At 39.1% G+C, this 18451-nt stretch overlaps 1 protein-coding gene across 5 annotated transcripts in view; it reads right to left on the bottom strand.

The window, feature by feature from the left end:
* Positions 1-373: 373 nt before the first annotated feature.
* Positions 374-18451, bottom strand: part of Dhc64C (dynein heavy chain, cytoplasmic) — a 41709-nt gene continuing 23631 nt past the window's right edge. For 3 of the 5 annotated variants that reach the window (XM_076123755.1, XM_076123759.1, XM_076123757.1), the window contains 32 exons: positions 18303-18412; positions 17985-18138; positions 17552-17760; positions 17097-17256; positions 16714-16815; positions 16512-16611; positions 14386-14584; positions 13005-13122; positions 12505-12720; positions 11933-12088; positions 11353-11526; positions 10803-10967; positions 10298-10434; positions 9695-9855; positions 9048-9259; positions 8526-8699; positions 7456-7676; positions 5931-6099; positions 5479-5653; positions 5061-5178; positions 4617-4830; positions 4242-4314; positions 4020-4141; positions 3491-3676; positions 3075-3203; positions 2761-2878; positions 2523-2611; positions 2273-2401; positions 1670-1867; positions 1308-1418; positions 994-1157; positions 374-703 (listed from right to left, as the gene is read on the bottom strand). In XM_076123755.1, the coding sequence (XP_075979870.1) occupies positions 535-703; positions 994-1157; positions 1308-1418; positions 1670-1867; positions 2273-2401; positions 2523-2611; positions 2761-2878; positions 3075-3203; positions 3491-3676; positions 4020-4141; positions 4242-4314; positions 4617-4830; positions 5061-5178; positions 5479-5653; positions 5931-6099; positions 7456-7676; positions 8526-8699; positions 9048-9259; positions 9695-9855; positions 10298-10434; positions 10803-10967; positions 11353-11526; positions 11933-12088; positions 12505-12720; positions 13005-13122; positions 14386-14584; positions 16512-16611; positions 16714-16815; positions 17097-17256; positions 17552-17760; positions 17985-18138; positions 18303-18412 (4932 nt within the window). In that variant the 3' untranslated portion in view covers positions 374-534. Of the gene's footprint in view, positions 704-993; positions 1158-1307; positions 1419-1669; positions 1868-2272; positions 2402-2522; positions 2612-2760; positions 2879-3074; positions 3204-3490; positions 3677-4019; positions 4142-4241; positions 4315-4616; positions 4831-5060; positions 5179-5478; positions 5654-5930; positions 6100-7455; positions 7677-8525; positions 8700-9047; positions 9260-9694; positions 9856-10297; positions 10435-10802; positions 10968-11352; positions 11527-11932; positions 12089-12504; positions 12721-13004; positions 13123-14385; positions 14585-15538; positions 15735-16511; positions 16612-16713; positions 16816-17096; positions 17257-17551; positions 17761-17984; positions 18139-18302; positions 18413-18451 lie in introns of all 5 variants that reach the window. The other 2 variants (XM_076123756.1, XM_076123760.1) reach the window with 2 other exon arrangements.

The following is an 18451-nucleotide window of genomic DNA, read 5'->3' as shown; positions in this document are numbered from 1 at the left end:
GGTATACGTGCACTCAGTGTTTTGTGTATACTTAGAAATCGTACACAATTGACAAAAGTTTATCTTAGTTTTGCAAACTTTTATCAATTGTGTTGGTTTCATATGAAAAAATAATCGAAACTAGTTCATATTCCCACTGTCAATGTTACCCAAATGATTCAAAGTTACCCAGATTGACTGTCATCAAAATAGTGTTCATAATAATTGTCACGATCAATGATCATGGATCGAGGATCAATTTAAAACATCACGCTCATTTGAAAGGTGTTTGAGAAATGAACCTAATTCCTTTCCTACCCTAAATATATTCCCCTTTTACCTAGTTTCGTCCGGTTCATTTGTATTAAAGGATCGTCAATTGAAATAAAGAACACAAAAGATTATTATTATGTTGTATTTTATTGATTGCGAATAAATAGCGTTTAGAACGCGATTACATTGTTGCTATGAAGCTATAAATATAATATATATACTCTAATTACATAGAGCGTGCATAAATATATGAAATAAATAATTTCGGTGAAGTTTTTGCGCTTAGTTGAGTGCGGTGGAGGTGAGTAAAGCGACGCCCCTCTCGTAGAAGGCGTGTGGTTCCTGTCCCGGCGCGATGGGGAGCCGCACCGTGAACAACAGCTCCGAGCGAGCGCTGTTCAAGTACACTGGGAGTGTCAGCGTCTGTCCGCCTGTTGATGTCTCCGGACCACTGGATAAGAAAAACATCGTTATTTGATATCTTTTATAAATGAAAATGCTATTTCGCTAATAGCACATGTAATAATGTGCTAATGCATTCTGCGCAATGTGAATCGATGCGGAAGAAAAGTTTCAGCCTTACGTTTTGTACGTTCGTAAAAGCACGTTAAGGTGAGGCGGGTTTATTATCGGAATTAAAAAAAGGAGTAGATTTTCAATTGGACCGCATTTTCTTAAACGACCTTACTTGCCCAGATTTTTTTTTTATTCGTAACATTACGAAATATATAATGTACTTACCGAATCCAAGTGAGCACTGTGAGAGGAAGATCCACCATGATGGTATTGGTGAGCAGAAGTCTGTTGCCCTTGACTGTGGCGCCTTGCAGCTTCAGGCCAGTCACAGAGAACGACCATTCGGTCTGAGCGTTCTCGGTCGGTGTGCCCGGGTCGGGGATGGTCACCTAGACAAACAAATAAATTATTTAAAGCTCACAAAGTCACACTTAAGAAAGTAACGCTTAGTTTTGTCTGTGAAAATAAGTCAACAAGGTGTATTAATAAGAACACGAATTAATGACTGAAAACAAACATTACATAGAAACGTTGTTTACCTGCAAGTGCAGTTCTTCAAGTGACCAGGAGTTGGCCTGAGCGACACATTGACGTGTGGCCGTGATGTACGCCTCCGGATTGAGGAGACCACCGAGCCATACTGGGATGCTCTGTAAACGTCAAACAAATACATAATGAACTAATGAAACTTAGACGTTACACTAATGAAATTACGTACATAGTCGACCCATTGTCATTACGTAGAGTTTGTAATTTCAGATTAGATTTGAGTCGACTTTACTCATTTTTAAGGAGCAAAAGATTCCATTTCATCTGTAGTCGTGTTTAATACGTTTCGCTTTTCCTGCCCAACTCGTCGAATATGTCTGTTCATAACAAACAAGCAGTTCGAAGAAGCTACCTGCAGTCGCTTGGCGCCCTGCGCGGCCACGGTGTCGGACACGTTGGCGAGCTGCGTGACGCGCTGCGCGAAGTCGCCCACCCACTGCTGCACCGTGCAGCCGCGCGCCACGGCGTAGCGCCGCCAGCCGCCCGGCAGCATGCCGCGCACCAGCGACCCCACCATGGCGCGCGTCTCGTTCGTCTGCTTCATCTCGCCCTACGCAACACATAGAACAACATTCAAATCACGTTCCATTTTCCACCACTCGTTTCTATTGGTCCAGGGGTCCTGACGCTAACTATTTCTCAATTGCATTTGATAAGCAAGGATCGAGTTGGCTCCGGTGCCATAAAATCGCCAGGAGTCGCGGAGTATCCGATTGGAGGTACCGCGTCCCGGCCACCTTTTGGTGACAGTGGAAGGAACACCATCAAGTTTTTAGTCGGTATGCCCAAGTTAGCCGGCGGGAGAGCCCGACAGACCCCCGCTTTCCTCCCTGGGGGGGACATGCAGTAATGCATTTTTCTATTGCAAAAAAAGGTGCCACAAAATGGGTTGCCCCTGCTATCACGTTTGACTTATTATACCTATCGATGATGCTATAAGATTTATTTTTCTTACCTGACAAATAGAGATAACGTTGCGCAAATCGTGTAGCACTTGCTGCAACAGAGATGCACCGGCGGCCACTTCACGCTCGAAGAAGCGATACAGCGGATCCTTGATGTTCTCCACGGTACGGCGTAATGTCTGAAAGAAAATAAAATAATTTTATCACTTGTAACTCGTAACCTTTAATAATGTAGTTACAAAACTAAACTAACTAACTTTATTATCAATAACATAGTGTCCGCAATAATGTGTTTCTTACCGGCAATTGCTGTGGCAGCAGTTGAAGCCAGTTGGTAGCAGTTTGATGGAGAGTCTTCATCCACGCCGGTCGGCCATCTACCATTGAATCTGTAACAGAATAAATTATAAACTTTACTGCGTCACATTTGAAACATAGAGCGAACACAAAAGATCTCGTATTAAGAACCTTACAACTATAAAGTGGAGACTACGCGTTTTATTATTTTTAAATGCTGTTTTATTTCTATGAAACTCACCAGAGACTTGATCATGATCTTGAGAAGCAGCGTTATAAGCCAACTCTTCTTCGTCTTCTAGCTGCTGCATCTTCAACAGCTTCGACACTAAGTCGCTTCCTTGATTTGTAAGGAGCACCTGAACAAAACGTTTAGTTAGCAAAAGTTTAGTTTTATCAGTTTGCATAAAAAAATGATTGTGATATTCAAAACAACTAAATTTATTTAAAAAATATGTTAGTTGCTTCGTAGTATCTATTTTATCACGTATTCTGTGAGAAATAAATAGGTACATGGGCAAAATTTATCGTAGAATATAATAAAATTGCTGTTACCTTTTCAGCATTGTTGGGTAGACCAAGCCAAGATGGTGTCTGTCTGTCGGATAGCTCTTCAATCCACTTGAGGAAGTGGTCTCGACGGTTACCGTCCGGCATCGTGATGTGACGCTGGTTGCCACTTGCCTGTAATAAGTTATAAGGTTAAAGCCCTGAATTGATATAAAAACTATATTATTTTTATATGATATCGACTATATCCATAGCTTTTAAGAGAAGAGAGCTTTAAGGACTCCAACATTGACGAATACAATTAACCGTATTGTTGGTAAATTGTTTATATAGTCACAATTAATTAAAAACGGCACTTTAAATATGAATACGTTTGAAAGTTTGGCTTTGAATAAACCAATAATTAAAGGGCTACACAAATACTTCTATAACTTAATAAAATTATGAAAATAGCTACTTACCCCATCAACATTGGCAACAAGAGCAAAGTCAGCTTCAAATGACTTAGGCGTGAACAGTTTGCACAAGAAGGAATGTAGTAGACGCTGGTCGAACGTGTTGTCGATCTTGCCGCCGTAGATGCACTGGGACAGAAGGGTGACCAGGGCTTCCCATGGTACCTTCTCCGGAGGTAAGTTGGTGCGACCCTGTAGTACAAATAATATGTTAGTGGTATTTCAGCTGAGCGTTTCCATACTTCGGAGGGCACGTTAACAGTCGATATAAGTGGACGTCAATTAAGATAACTGATATTTTATTTATTAAGCTAAAGCTCTTTGAGTGGTTTCAACAACTTTGTCCCCAGGTTGACCTTAGTGATCCATTGACAGAGACTATACGATAAATAAATAAAAACTTTTATATCAAAAACGGCGCTACTGTTTTAAAGACAATGTTATTTATTTCATATCATTCTTTAACTTATAAAATCTCAAAGTTTATATATTTTTGTTCTAACTTGGGTAGTTGATTACACAGTGTTTTGCTTACCATAGCAGTGGAGTCGATCCAGGTGTCAAGAGTATCGCAGGCCACTCTCAAATCTGACTCGTTGAACTCGTAGTACTTAGCCCATCCCAATGGCACGTAACGTAGACGTTCTTGAACGATACCTACACAGGAAATACAAATCATAATAAAAGGTTAAAAACACAAACAAAGCGATTTTGTGTAGATCGATTATTAGAAGTATTAAAGTAAAAGGAATATTACCGTGGAACCAGGCTAGTAGGAAGTATAGTCGAGCGCGTTCCGATGGTTGTTTCATCATACGAGCCGCTGGTACCTGCAATAAATTACAAATTTTAGAAAAAAAAGAACCTTATACGCTATCAACATCTGAAATGTCGAGAAATAAACATGAAAAAATTTCTTCATCTTCATCGAATTTTCGATCGTTCCAGCCAGCATTGTATACAAATCGTAACAGATGGTTGTCACGCACAGTTGAACGTATTGCACAGAATAATCTGCCGCGTTAACGTCGCTGTGTAGTGTCCATTGTGTTAATGAACACTCGATCGATATACTCGACCGACGACAATTTAGGAAGAAATTAAACAAGTTAAAAATCAGTAGTATATTTACAGTGGCGAAGGTCCTGAGCAGGTTGGCACGGATGCCGGGCGGTGGCTCGAACACGAGCACTTGTCCAGCACGCAGGAGGTTCACGGGCAGCTTGGGGCTGATCTCCGTTGTTAGGAACAGACGGAAGTTGGGATGCGGCTGTAGAGAGTGCAGCTTCTTTTCTAGTTGCACTAACCATACTGGGGCTAGGTGCACGTTCTTTAGCATCACCCATCTGTCACAAACAATACAATTAAATATTAAGGTAAATTCTGCAGGAATGACACGAGAAAACTGACGTCATTGTTCCACTAATTTGCTGGTTGGTCTTTGATGCGAAAGCAAATCGGAACAATCGGCTCAATGTAAAGAATAACTGTGCTTTAACTGAATTGTAAGATATGTTGCAACCAATAACAAATTAGAAATGAAATCTACAAAAGCCGTGTTTTGAAAACAACTCACCGTCCAGTCTTGCAAGCAGTGTTGATGGCTCGCTCGGCTTGGTTGAAACCTTCCGCGGAACCAATAGCGATGCTCGAAAGTGGTTTGTTCAACTCAGTCGCCATATCGTCCACACGACCTAGTTAAATTACAAAATAAGTTACAGAATAACTTTCGATTCATAATAATATAACTCCTGTAAGTGTCAAAACACGACAAAGAATATCGCATTGATCACAAGCTCTAACATTTTTAGAAAGAAATTATATGAATCCATATTTTGCTTAAATAAATTAAAATATGAATTCCTAAACTTTACACACACTTCGATGGTACTAGCGTACACATACGTATACGTTTGTGCACATGTAAACATTATAGCTATGACTATAGTGAGCTCAAGTTTATACATTTGCTAAGAAACGGGTTTAAAACTTACCACTGGCGTCATAACCAGGTACGGAGCACAGAAGTGCCGGAGTGGTGCCGTTCAGTTGATGTTCTACGATGGCTTGCAGGTCGAGCTCAGTCTCAGCCTTAGCCATGAAACCAGCACCTAGCACTGCTGTTACCAGTTGCGTTGCAGCTGCGATCACGCGGTCAGGACGGAACGCCTGCAAACAAAGATATAATCAGTGACTCAGTACTTCACAACAAAACAATCGAACATTCAAAAACCTAATCTGCACAGTTTTTACTGTCTCTGTGAATAAATAAACTAAACATTGCGTGTAGAAACATTTTATTCAAGTTCAAGTAAAAACTCAACTCTTCAGGACGCAGGTACAACAAGAAAATTACTCTTTGAACCTTTTTTCTACCCCTCCATTCCTTTGTTATTTAATGCTCATTTTTACGTCATGTTATTTAATATATTAATATGCCACGTACCTGTATGAGCAACAAGCGGTACATAGCGAGTGTATGCGGTGCGGGCGGCGCGGATGCCTCGCAGTCCCAAAGCGTCGGTACGAGTTGTTCTGGCGCCGCTTGAGACAGCCACGCCGATAGTTCAGGTAACTCACCCGCCTTCTCTAGTAGGCGACGGAATGCTGGCAGCCTGGACAAGAATATGTCATACATTATTTTTAACACAACCATACTGTATTATATTATTATCCATACTAATATTATAAATGCGAAAGTAACTCTGTCTGTCTGTCTGTCTGCTACTCAATCACGTCTAAACTACTGAACCAATTTGCATGAAATTTGGTTTGGAGATATTTTGATACCCGAGAAAGGACATAGGCTACTTTTTACTCCGGGAAAATGACGCATTTCCCGGGAAAATTCAGAAAACTCAACGAAGTCGCCAATAATCATATTATAATGACATTGAATTAACAAAATTCCGTTGTCATGGCAACCGTTTTAATGGCGGATATGCCTTAACGCGACTTCGTTATATTAAGAGATATAAATTATTTTGAGAATATTTTTCGAGAAAAAAAAAAAGCATATATATTTTGTTATTAAGAAATAATTGAGCTTTGTATAAGTAAAAAAAAAATCGTGAAATAATTGAGTAGTTTTAGAGAAAACCCCACAAACGTATCATACAAAGTTCTTATTAACTTAAATGCAACATTCTATATAGAGCTGTGTTAAACAACTGTCAGACATGTCATTCCTCATGATTGTTTGTTTCAAACTGCCTTCACACAAGAACTATTGAAAAACTTTGATGAAATTTGGTAGACAGATCCTACTAATATTATAAATGCGAAAGTTTGTGAGTATGTATGTATGGATGTTTGTTACTCTTTCACGCATATACTACTCAAAAGATTAGGATGAAATTTGGTATATATGTAGATAGCTGAAGACCCAGAATAACACATAGGCTTTTTACCCCGGAGTTCCCGAAGAATCAGGATTTACACGGGAAGGGTTTCCACGCGGACGAAGTCGCGGGCGGCCTCTATCTATGCTAATATTATAAAGCTGAAGAGTTTTTTTTGTTAGAACACGCTAATCTCAAGAACTACTGGTCCGATTTGAAAAAATATTTCAGTGTTAGATAGCCCATTTATCGAGGAAGGTTATAGGCTATATTTCATCACGCTACGACCAATAGGAGCAGAGTACTAAAAAAAATTGTAACAAAAACAGGAAAAATTTTAACCCGTTCTCTCTTATGCGACGCAAGTGAAGCTGCGCGGGTCAGCTAGTTAAGTAATATTTCTATCATTGCTTGACACTGTCAACGACCCAATTGGTGAGTTAAATTTCAATTTGTTAACTGTCTTGGGCAATAAAAGCGTTAACAGCTGATAACACATTACTATAGAAAAGTTCTAACGGTTATTTATCAAGTGTATACACATTACGCGTCTGTAAGTACATTTAAAGTCGTGTAAATTGCTTAAAATATTAACTTTTATTAAGATGTCTTAGTCTATGTTAACAGTACCTGGAGCTAAGCCTAGAGGCAGCATCATGTTGCTGATGCGTGAGAGGTTCAAGAGGCTCGGAGTGCGAGACGAAGCCCTCCTTGCCGCCGAGGAACACTCCGAAGGATCGCTCGAGAGTGTCGTCAGCGCCGGTACCCTTGAGGTGAATGCGGCACAGCAGCAGCGCGAATGTCAGACGGTCTGTGTGCAGCATACCACGAGCCACGCGCTCGTATACCACCTGATGAACAAACAAGAGTTTATATAATACAGGTAAAACGATTATGTGTTATTTACAGTCAAAAGAATAAAATCCGGTTTCGCCGATTCTGGATGAGTGTCGCATAGTTTATCAAATACCATTTTGACAGTTATTTTCTTTCATTTGCTGTTACATTAACTACAAGATAGGTCTACAAGATAGGATCGGTCGGTAGTATATGCGACTGCGGTGCGAGAGGTCTCGGGTTCGAATCCTGGGTCGGGCCAAAAAGTCTTTTCTGAGATTTTCTGTTAAGAATTTCTTAGAAATTGCCCGGAGTTAGGAAGTTGAGGTCGAAGACCTCCGTGCCTCGGAGAGCACGTAAAGCCGTCGGTCCTGCGCCTGACCTCTCACTGGTCGTGTCGGTTATCCGTCCCACCAAACTATGAGAGTGATGGAATAGAGAGTGTACCTGTGTATTGTGCACACACTTGGACACTAAAAACAAAGTCCTGCACAGATGGCCAGTTTCAATGAAACTGACCGCCGTAGCCGCATATCGGCTAGGAGGACATTATTATTATTATTAAAGTGTGAAACTGATCCTAAAAGACACAGAGACAACCATTTCTCGCATATACATACGCACGGTATCGTGCGTATACTATGTACCTCGTACGTATACGTGTTGAGCCACTCTTAATGTACGGACGACAATACATAAGGTGATATACTTGTCTTAGTTTACAATATGGAAAGAAATTCCTCAATCTTATGGTCTGAATGACAGTATATAAGCTTATAAGCTTGTCATTGTCACGGGGCAACGGAAAGAAAAACACAAAACAATATTTGACAATAAAATCAGTAGGTTTAAAGAGTACGAACCGTGAACAATTCTTCAGTGATGATCTTAAGCCTAGCGGTGTAGTCGGTGATGCCGTTGAGCAGCTGGCACACAAGCACCGAGCTAAATATGTCGAGGAACATCTTGAGAGAGTACTGGTATAGGAAGTGCACTTGGTGGAGGGACTCCATCGTGAAGTAGATGCTGCTGCAAGCCTGTACAGATAAAATATTATTAGGCTTAGTGGGTATCTTTTTATTCAACGTTATAAAATACTGGTTTATACCCGTAACATTGCCTGTAAAATAGCAGCCTATATCTTTAAACAACCTTATCCAATATGTTCAGCTGTTCTCACATTTACTGTATTAATTATAAACATTGTGTAAACCTGAACAGTTACTATGGAGTTCGATATTTTGCACTCATAAACAATTTAAAAATGTAAAGTGACATAAAACTGTATACTTTTCAAAGCTTAAAAGGTTTAGTAAGACAGTTTTAATATTGAATTATGCAGTACGAATAAATTGAAAAATCCTCTTTAATATGTTTGTACTTACTTGAGACAACGGTAGATACTGTTGGCTGACAGTTTCAATCTCTCCAATGACCTTATCTGTCTCTTCGACCTTCTGTCCGATGTCGTCGGCTTCTTTCTTTAGTGTCTCTAGTGTAGCGATCACTGAGTCGTCGTCCAAGATCTTTCCTTTAGCGTCGTTCAGCGCTTGGAGTAATGACTTCTCCAGTTGACGCAGACGGAGGTGGAACTCGCCTATGTGTAAAAAAGGGTAGAAAATAATGATTAATATTATAGCATTTATTTTTATAGGAGTGATGAAGTCTAAATTGCAATGAGAAATAAAAATTATTGAGACACTGATTGATACTCTGACTTTATTTTTAAAAAGACCGCCTTACAAAATAACATATCCGATTAAGCATTTTTGTCCAATTTTTCAACTACCAGTGAATGAAAAAGGCAAAGATCTGAAATCAATTCAGCTAAGTAGTGTCGTAAGTCTATTCAAGAGTGCTTTATAAGACAGTAGCCAGCCAGCCGGCGACCACGGCGAGTGCAGCCTGCGCCGAAACGTTAAGTATTTTAAGGTAAAATTCGTGTTCGCGTTAATTCCCGTATTCTAAAAAAAAATGGTAACAGTAACAATTCGGCACAATATACAAATGATGAGCAGTGTTTTGAACTTACCTTGCAGTTTCAACAGATCAGATCGCTTGGTGTCGATATCAGGCCGCTCAGCCTTGAGCACGCGGTGCAAGCACTGCGACTGTAGCGACGAGCGTGTCACCGTGAAGTTCACGAACGTCACACGAGAACACATGTCCGGAGGGAACTCCACTGTTGGGTCCCTGGGAAACAAATCTTAGATGTAGACAACAGACTAATTTTCATCAATCAATGAACGAATCTATAATAGATTCGTTCATTGATGTCATATGTCAATTATTGTAGATTTTTTTTAGAAACTGACGATTTATCTAAAGCCAAATTTGTTGTTCCGTTTTGAACGTTAAAGATGTCTTTAAACATCTGGTTTACGGTAGTGCTATGGTGTACAAAGACTATTAATTTAGCGGTAGTTTTTCTATTCAAACTGTCATATTTATATCAGCTTATACGCTATTGAATAGATAAACCACCGTTAAATGTGAGCTACATTGAGCGGTAGTTTAGTATTAGAAACCAGGCAAAAGGCCGAATATTTTAAATTTTCCACGTTCGTGATTATTTTAACAAAAGTTAAGAACACGATTAACATACGACATAATTAATAAGAAAAATGTAACTTACCTAGTACTAAGGAATATGACGAATGAAGGACTAAGATCGATGTCCTGGTCTCCTAAAGTAATGAGCACACGGCCGCCAGTACGACGTAGTTCTCTGTTCAGTACCGGGTTCAAGATGGGATCGTAATTCTCCACATCCTATGTAAAACGAAAAACGGGTGAATAAACGAAGCACAAGTTATTGAACTAGAATGGGACTTCATTGAGACGGTATTTGAACCTTTTACTAGTCGCTTGTAGTTGCATGTTTATAGGATTCATTTGTGGAACAAAACAGTTACAAAAGTATTATGTAATTCAATGAATTGTAATAATTTTGCCCCCCATAATGGCCCAGTGGCGAAACGCGGGTGTATTTCATACACTTCTGGCTACGTCTTCGGGTATAACAGGCGTGATATTATTCATGTATGTCTGTTTCTATGCTTGCTTGCTTGCTGGCATGCATGCATTCATGTATGTATGTATGAACGAACAGTATAATTTAATAAAGTTAAATTACTTACTTGCACAAGCAATGGGTTACCGAAACGCAGAGCGGATTCGAGGTTCTTCCTGAACGAGTCGTCAAGGAATGAAGTCTTGGTGATCTTGCGTTCCTTGAACTCGCGCATTATGAACTCCGTCGCTTGGCCGGACGGGTCGATGATGAGCGGGTAACGGTTGAAACGCTGCAAGTATAAATTGTTGTATTATTGAATTTACTAGATAACTCAGATATTTAATGCTGTTCCGAACAAAATATAGCGTAACTTTCGATATAATCAAAATATTCTAAGTTTCCAAAGTAGGTACTGTACTTTCATTGAACACCAAATTTTACAATTCCTTATATATTTTTTCATAATTACTTATTCAGAGGTTTTTATTACATTGCATGCAACATCCACGTAGTGGCTTCCCCCTAATTTATATGTAAGTTTGCAACCAAACTAATTTAGAATAATAAATGTCTTACTCTTTTAAATTCTAAAAAACCGTGGTCTGGAGCTTTTACTTTAGCGTGATACAAGATTAAAGGTTCAACAAATATCTTAAGACAAAAAGATCACTTACTTTCAACATAATAGCGTTTTCAACGCATAGTTCATCAGTAGGGAGGGCATTGGCCTGCCAGCGCAGTCTCTCGTCAGGGTTACTGAGGTACTCCGTGCGAGCGATGTCCGCGCGGTACTTGATGTTAGCCGCCGCCAAGTGAGCCGTCCATGTCGTGAACAGATTTTGACGGTACTGTGAAATTTAATATTGGTTATGTTACATGAACACATTATAGTTTTTCCTACGGCTTGATATTTATTTGGGAAAACAAACAGTAACATACTTTTCTAAATAAAATTTGATAACATTTACAGACATTTTTATACAAATGTGTAGTTCACAACGTTATCCACATATTATGAAACTGTTGATGTTTTTGGAACAAAAAAATAATATATAAAAAATGAATAACTTGACTTTGACATTTGGTTGGACAAATATACTTGTTTAAAGTCTTCAACGATTAAAAATGAGCGCGTAATTAATGTTCATACTCAACAGTTAAATTCTTTGGCAGAGTTCATTAACCCATCCAGTGTAGTAGTGTTTACCAATACTGATAAGCATTAAGGAGTATGACTGTTTGTTTGTTACGTACATGTTGATCGAAGTATCCACCGTAGGCTATGAACGCAGCAGACAGCAGCACATCACCGACAATAGTGCTCATTTGTGAACGGAACGTCTCCGAGCTCGCCTCCCAACGCTCACGTTCAATTACCAAACTCTTCAGCAGAGCGATTGACCTGTCCACCTGTTAGAGTAAAAAATAGTCGATATAATGCAGAACAAGACGTAAAAGTATTTTGAAATAATAACAGCAGAATGCAGATGGGAAATAAGTTTAAGACAAGTGTCGATATCCACCATTCTTCTGCAGTTATTAAAAAAAATTGTCATTGGTTTCGCCTACAGCCAGTTGTACTGACTGGTCGGTAAACGATCTGTGGGTTAAGCAAATTTTTGCGCGGTTTTTCCATAGATAAATTACCGCATAGTGGTATTTGAACTGAGCGTCTCCGTGCTTTGGAGGGCACGTTAGAAGACGGTTCCAGTGGTTGTCAATTAAGATAACAGTCGTTAAGAGACGTCAAAGGTCGTTTGGTTGGCTTGACACTAGGTAGACCACAAATCATACGATAAGAATAAGGAGAACATTGGTTTTCTCACCTTAGCTTGTACGTTCTCCAGATCGGTCTTAATCGCCTGAGCCTGGCTAATGAGTTGTGCGTACTCTTCCTTGTACGACGCGATAGACTTCTCAAGTTGTGCGATCAGCTCGCTCACTTCGTTACCAGCGGTGACGTTGCTCTGAGCGCGGTCTTCTAGAGCTTGAAGCTCGTTACGCAGCGGCTCTACACGTTTTAACATGTCTGCGTACTCAATCTGTCAAAAATCAGTTTAGTGTTACACACGTTAAGTAAAGCTTGCTGCACACAAATTCGGTTCGGCATCAATCGATCTAGATGGGCGGCAAAACCGAATATATGGAGAAAAACCCGATCGGTAAAAGCCGAACAAGTGAGTTGCTGGTTTTGTTGTTCGATAAATATTGCCGAATCAAATATGTGGGTAGCAAGCCTAAGTAATAGACATAATATTATATCAACTGATGCAAATGTGGTAGTGTAATATTAAAATAATTTAGTAGGAGTTTTAACATATCTCACCTGTGCAATAGCCCATTTGACCATAGGTCCGCAAGCCATACTGGCCCTGTTTACTTTCTCGAAGTTGTAATCTGGGTTACTCAGGTAGCGAGTCTTCATCTTTTCGCGAACATCGTCACTGGCATACAGATAAATAATTAATAAGATAGCCGGATAACTTAAAAATGTTCTTTATTTTACGTGCATATCGTGCAATGTCAATGAACCAGACCATCTCAATGAACGATTTGGACCTTGTACCAACAAAATTTTGTCCCACGCGGTGTTTCAGTATACTGTCTGTCAAACTTTTGATATTTACAAATAACCCATTCAATAAGAAACCTTATTCCTTTTGATTTGGCTTTAGAATGTCATCTAGTATCAACTTTGAAGATATCTTAAAGATTATCTTTAATACTTACAGAAAGCTGACTTTAGGGGAAGTTCAGACTTAACTCAATATCTTTGAATTTTACTGTAGTATGAAACAATGAAAATATGGTAAAAATATTCCCCAGAATTTGACCGACGGTATAATTGATTCTGTGACAGGGTTCAACATGCATGTCTTGGCGTTCCTCCTCAATAAACCTTATATTGTAATATACTGCTGGACGTCACTTACCAACACACGGCAAACAAAGATTCTAGAGATAAACACAGTATGCCTTCTCCTCATGAAGACAAGACACATCAGATAGCAAACAAACGAAACACAAATAAAAAATAAACAGAAAAATAAACAAGCAAATTTTTCACTGTTGGTAGTGACTTTCTTCCTCGACGAATAGGCGACGGACATTATTTATTGGCAAATACATTCATGCGTCCTCAATGTGTGGGTATTTTTGTACGGGTATGGTGTGTTGTGTAATATTGAATTTTGTTTTGAAAGGTGATAATATACAGTAAGTAGTCTTAGACTACCTGTAATGTCTCTTATCTTAATTTTAAGGTGTATGTTATTAAGATTGGGAAACTCGGCTTAGCCTAAACTACGTATTAAATAAATCAACTTGTTCAAATGTGACAAAATATAGTGTTAAATTGTTTCCTAATATAAAATTATACTTCCACCACATACGTACTAATTACCATTACATGCGCGTGCGCAAACTCATAACAAAACAATCCTTATGAACTGAAGAAACCATGCGAAAAGCATGCTGCAAGCATTACATTCACTAACCACACACGACAATTGCCACTTCAAGAGTGCTTTTAAATATTGAATTAACATTATCACAAAAAAGAAAATTACCTGAAATGGCTGCATCGTGTGTAATCAGTACGAAAAAACGTATCCACGATCATTCAATCAATGTATGTACATACATACCACCACCAAATAAAAAGAGGGAAAACGTGGGAGGGGTGGAAAACAAGCGGCGGTGCTCACGTTATGTCCTCGGTGGAGAAATTGGAGACGATGCTGTTGATGAAATTCTCTCGCATGATGACGGCACGGATCGCCTTCCAGTCCGTGGCGTTCTCGCCGAGCAGCAGGCAGATGGACTCGAGCGCCACCTTCACGATAGCCGGCGGATTGCCCATAGATCTCACTTCCACTAAGTGTTGCTTCTTTATAGATTTCACGGCTGTTCAGTACCAACGATGATGTCGTAGTTCGGCGATGTCGGTGCGGCATCGCGGCGCATCCGTCACCAGCACGAAGCGAGAGCGACAGAGTACAAAAAAGAGAGAAACAAAAAAGGCATTTAGCTGCTTTCTGTGACACATGCGGCTGGCGTTATTACGTAACGTTCAAATATACCGCTGCTACCGGCGTTGGGACTCAGAAAATTGTACAAAGTATAATATCTACGGATTCAGATGCTATGGGTATACCAGTAAACAATTTTCTGAGATCCGCGCACGCTACAATATAAATAAACATCCGAATTTACTTCTGAAAAGGAAATGGTTAATGTTTGTATTGTTAAAACAAATGTTAAGTTATCACGACGATGCTTAGCGGGGTTAGTCACGAGTATTCACTGTATATTAGTGTGCTTACATTACATCGATGCCATTTTACATTACGTACAGTGATCACAGCGTTACGTTTTGTTTCTATATTAATAACAACAGTCACATGATGCAAGCGAGCTTAGCTTATTTACAACAACAAACTTATCTATGAAATTCATTCATAACAATAAAGAAAAATATATGAAACTGTAATACATCGAACATGTTTCGGAAGTGTCACAACTTATAATATTAAAATTATTAAGAAAGTTCAATGCATAGTATAACAATCAAAGTACAATATGTAGGTAATGTTTTTGCCAATAAATACGACTAGGTGTTAATAGAACACTAATTGCTATCTAGAATGTTCATCTCTAGAATATCATAGTCGTATACGAGTCAATCAACATTTGTATGTTGAGATAGTATGTCGTAACAGCTAATTATGTGAAACTAGGGGGGAGTCTCGCCTAGTACATAGACTAGCTAGTTAGGTGCAATAAATACTGGATTTATAATAGTAAAAGAACAACACTACGACATGCTACCTCATAGTGGCAATAAACAATACAACTAACGTGATGTTTTCGGTCTCGAAGTTAACAATGGTGGATATGAAGTTGTCTTTCATGACGACGGAGCGGATGCCCTTCCACGTGTCTCCCTTCTCCCCGAGGAGTGTACAGATAGACTCGAGCGCCATTTTGACGACAGACGGCGGGTTGGCCATCGACCGCACTTCCACTAACTGCTGCTTCTTGATAGATCGCACCGCTGTTGTATAGGATTGGCTTCATGTTTAATACTAAGTTACGTCACAGTCACCGTTATTCAGACTTCATAATGTCACATTGCAAATATATTTTATAATTTTCTTCAATCGAAAATGAATTCTCTTTTTTAGTTTGAAGTCTGAGTAACTGACTACAACGAGGCCGTTATTGCAACCATGCATGATTTTCGAATAATCAATTTAATTTTACAATAATTCAAGAACTCAATATTATCAAATTATCCATCAAATACAAATGAAACAGAAATGAATTGAAACAAATATGCATCAACGTTTTGTGACTGTCTGTAACACTGAAATGTTAAACAATTCAAACAGCGATGTTAAAAAAATTGTCAACAACAAACTATACTACTATAAATACTTTGAACGTGATCAACCAAAAGTGACTACATATTATTTTTGGAAGACCATACGAATAACAAGAGGATGATAACAGGGTATGTGTACCGGTTTTAGTAGAAGATATGTGTATACATAAGTGACACTTATACAAACGAGACATTAAACTTTCGAACTAATTATGATATTTGAACATATAAAACTAACTACACATTAAAACATCTGACAAAAAAGTGTATAACCGAAAAAATGCTTTTTTCCGAAAAAAAACTGAAATCATTCTTACGGGCGGGAATCGAACCCAACCCAACTTTAAAACTATCTGTTGATAGTAATTACAATTTGTAATTCAACTAACACCGGTACAAGACGGGTAGATAATAATATAATCGTGCATATTAATGAAAGAGTCAAACCATTCTGCGCTTCGATGACGGCCGGCTCCACTTGAGCTAAGTCCGCCATTACGTCGCGACGCTTAGCCTCGATCTCCTTCGTTTGTTTCTCTAAAGCGACCTACATCAGACAGTTAAAAGTTTTATATAACAATATTCACAGAAATAAGCCTATAGATTACTTTATTAAACGAAAAACTTTCAAACAATTTAAGTTCCTTACCTGAATTTCTTGACTCTCAACTTTCTTCTTTTCGGCTTCCTGTTGATCTTTCACCATTTGACGCAGTTTAGCGTTAGCAGCCTCGTTTTTGGCTTGGAGTTCCTGCAAAGAAACAATGGCTGACATGAACAAAAATATTCCCATACAATGTCAAGATATTTGTAATATCGCAGTATCCGGGCGCAACATCACAGTTGTAGTTGTCACACTATAGTTGGTATGCCTCGCATAAAATATAACGGAATAGAGCCCTAATTTATAATTCTTCAACTGTTCTTACGTTTTAAATAGTGAATTGTGTTTCAGTTTTCAATCATTAAATATTTTTTTTCTCAAGTTCAATGTTTGGTTCACGCTACTTCATATATGGTGTAGTTATTTACCTGTGACTTGACAGCGAGACTCTTCTGCATCTCCTCGACTTGTTCTACAGTCTCAGCGATCTTGCCCAGACCGACGTTCAAGTGCAACTGCTGCTCTTCAAGATCCGCGCGCTTCTCTGCGTACAACTTCACCATTTGTTGGATGAAGTCTAAGTAGTGCCTGGATAAATAAAGTTAAGTTGTGAATTATTAAGTTTAATTATTACGATGACGTTTATGTTGGAGAAAATTTATATTTTTCATGAGGTGTTTTGACATATGCGTCGGACGTATAAGGCAAATACTGCATTATCGTAACAACACATTGTAAGCCATAAGGAACTGATAGACGCCCACAAAGCGCTTATGTAAATAAAGATGTTAACTTGAAAATTACAGAGGACAGCTTACAGATTCATGATATAAAAATAAGTAAGTGATGATAATAGGAGTATAATATAATATGATTATGTTACCTGGGAGTAATAGCCATAGTCCTGTTGGCCCTCTTGGCGAGGCTGGCGTTAGCGCGGTGGAGTGTCTGGTGCACGTACACGCATGCATTGACCACGGCGTCGCGGTGTGACGGGCGCTCGCTGATCTCGTGGCAAGCTGCCGGGAAACCGTCCGGTGGAGAATACTCCGCCGAGTCCAGGTCCATACGCTGAGTGAATTCTTTGCCCACCTAAAATGAAACGAATAATAATGAAATGAATACAACAATTTTACTATTAGGTACAACAGGTATTTAACAGAAAGTTTGTTGTGGTTTTGAACAGCAGTAGTGTGCGACACTTTGGCGCTCGTTATAATATAGGACTAGCTATACTGGGAGTAATAAAAGTATATTGATACATAATTTACGCGTGTCCTTTAGAGAGAAAGCTGCAATTACGTTAAAATACGTACTTGGAAGAGTGCGCCATCGCTCCAGTCACCAAACCAGTTGAGTACGCAACGATTGAACAGGGCGGGCGATGTCGCGGCGCGGTCCTTCAGACCTTCCGACGACGGGTTCATTGTGAACACCACGTGCAAGTTACGCATCACTTGACCAGTGAACCTAAAAAATAAAAGGCAAAACTCAGCATAATCTTATTTTTGTTGAAATTATAGAAGTTAAGGAACATGTCGATAAGTTTTTACTCGCCATTGGTCTTCCAATTCAATATAAAAAAATTATAAGCGGTAAAGACATAAGATAGAATTAATTTGCAACACACTTACCATTTGTACAATTCATCGTTAGAATCTAACATCAATCCTTCGCGTTGCGCGCCTTCCTTACATTGAGTCATTAGTGCGGCGAATTCATCACCTTCGAATAAGCCGGGTACCTAAAAACGACAGTAACATAAATAATACATGATAATTAA

This window comes from Anticarsia gemmatalis, chromosome 15, assembly GCF_050436995.1.
Source record: "Anticarsia gemmatalis isolate Benzon Research Colony breed Stoneville strain chromosome 15, ilAntGemm2 primary, whole genome shotgun sequence".
Lineage (NCBI taxonomy): Eukaryota > Metazoa > Arthropoda > Insecta > Lepidoptera > Erebidae > Anticarsia > Anticarsia gemmatalis.
Note: the sequence above shows the minus strand (reverse complement) of the source record. Positions and strands in the feature narration are given on the sequence as shown.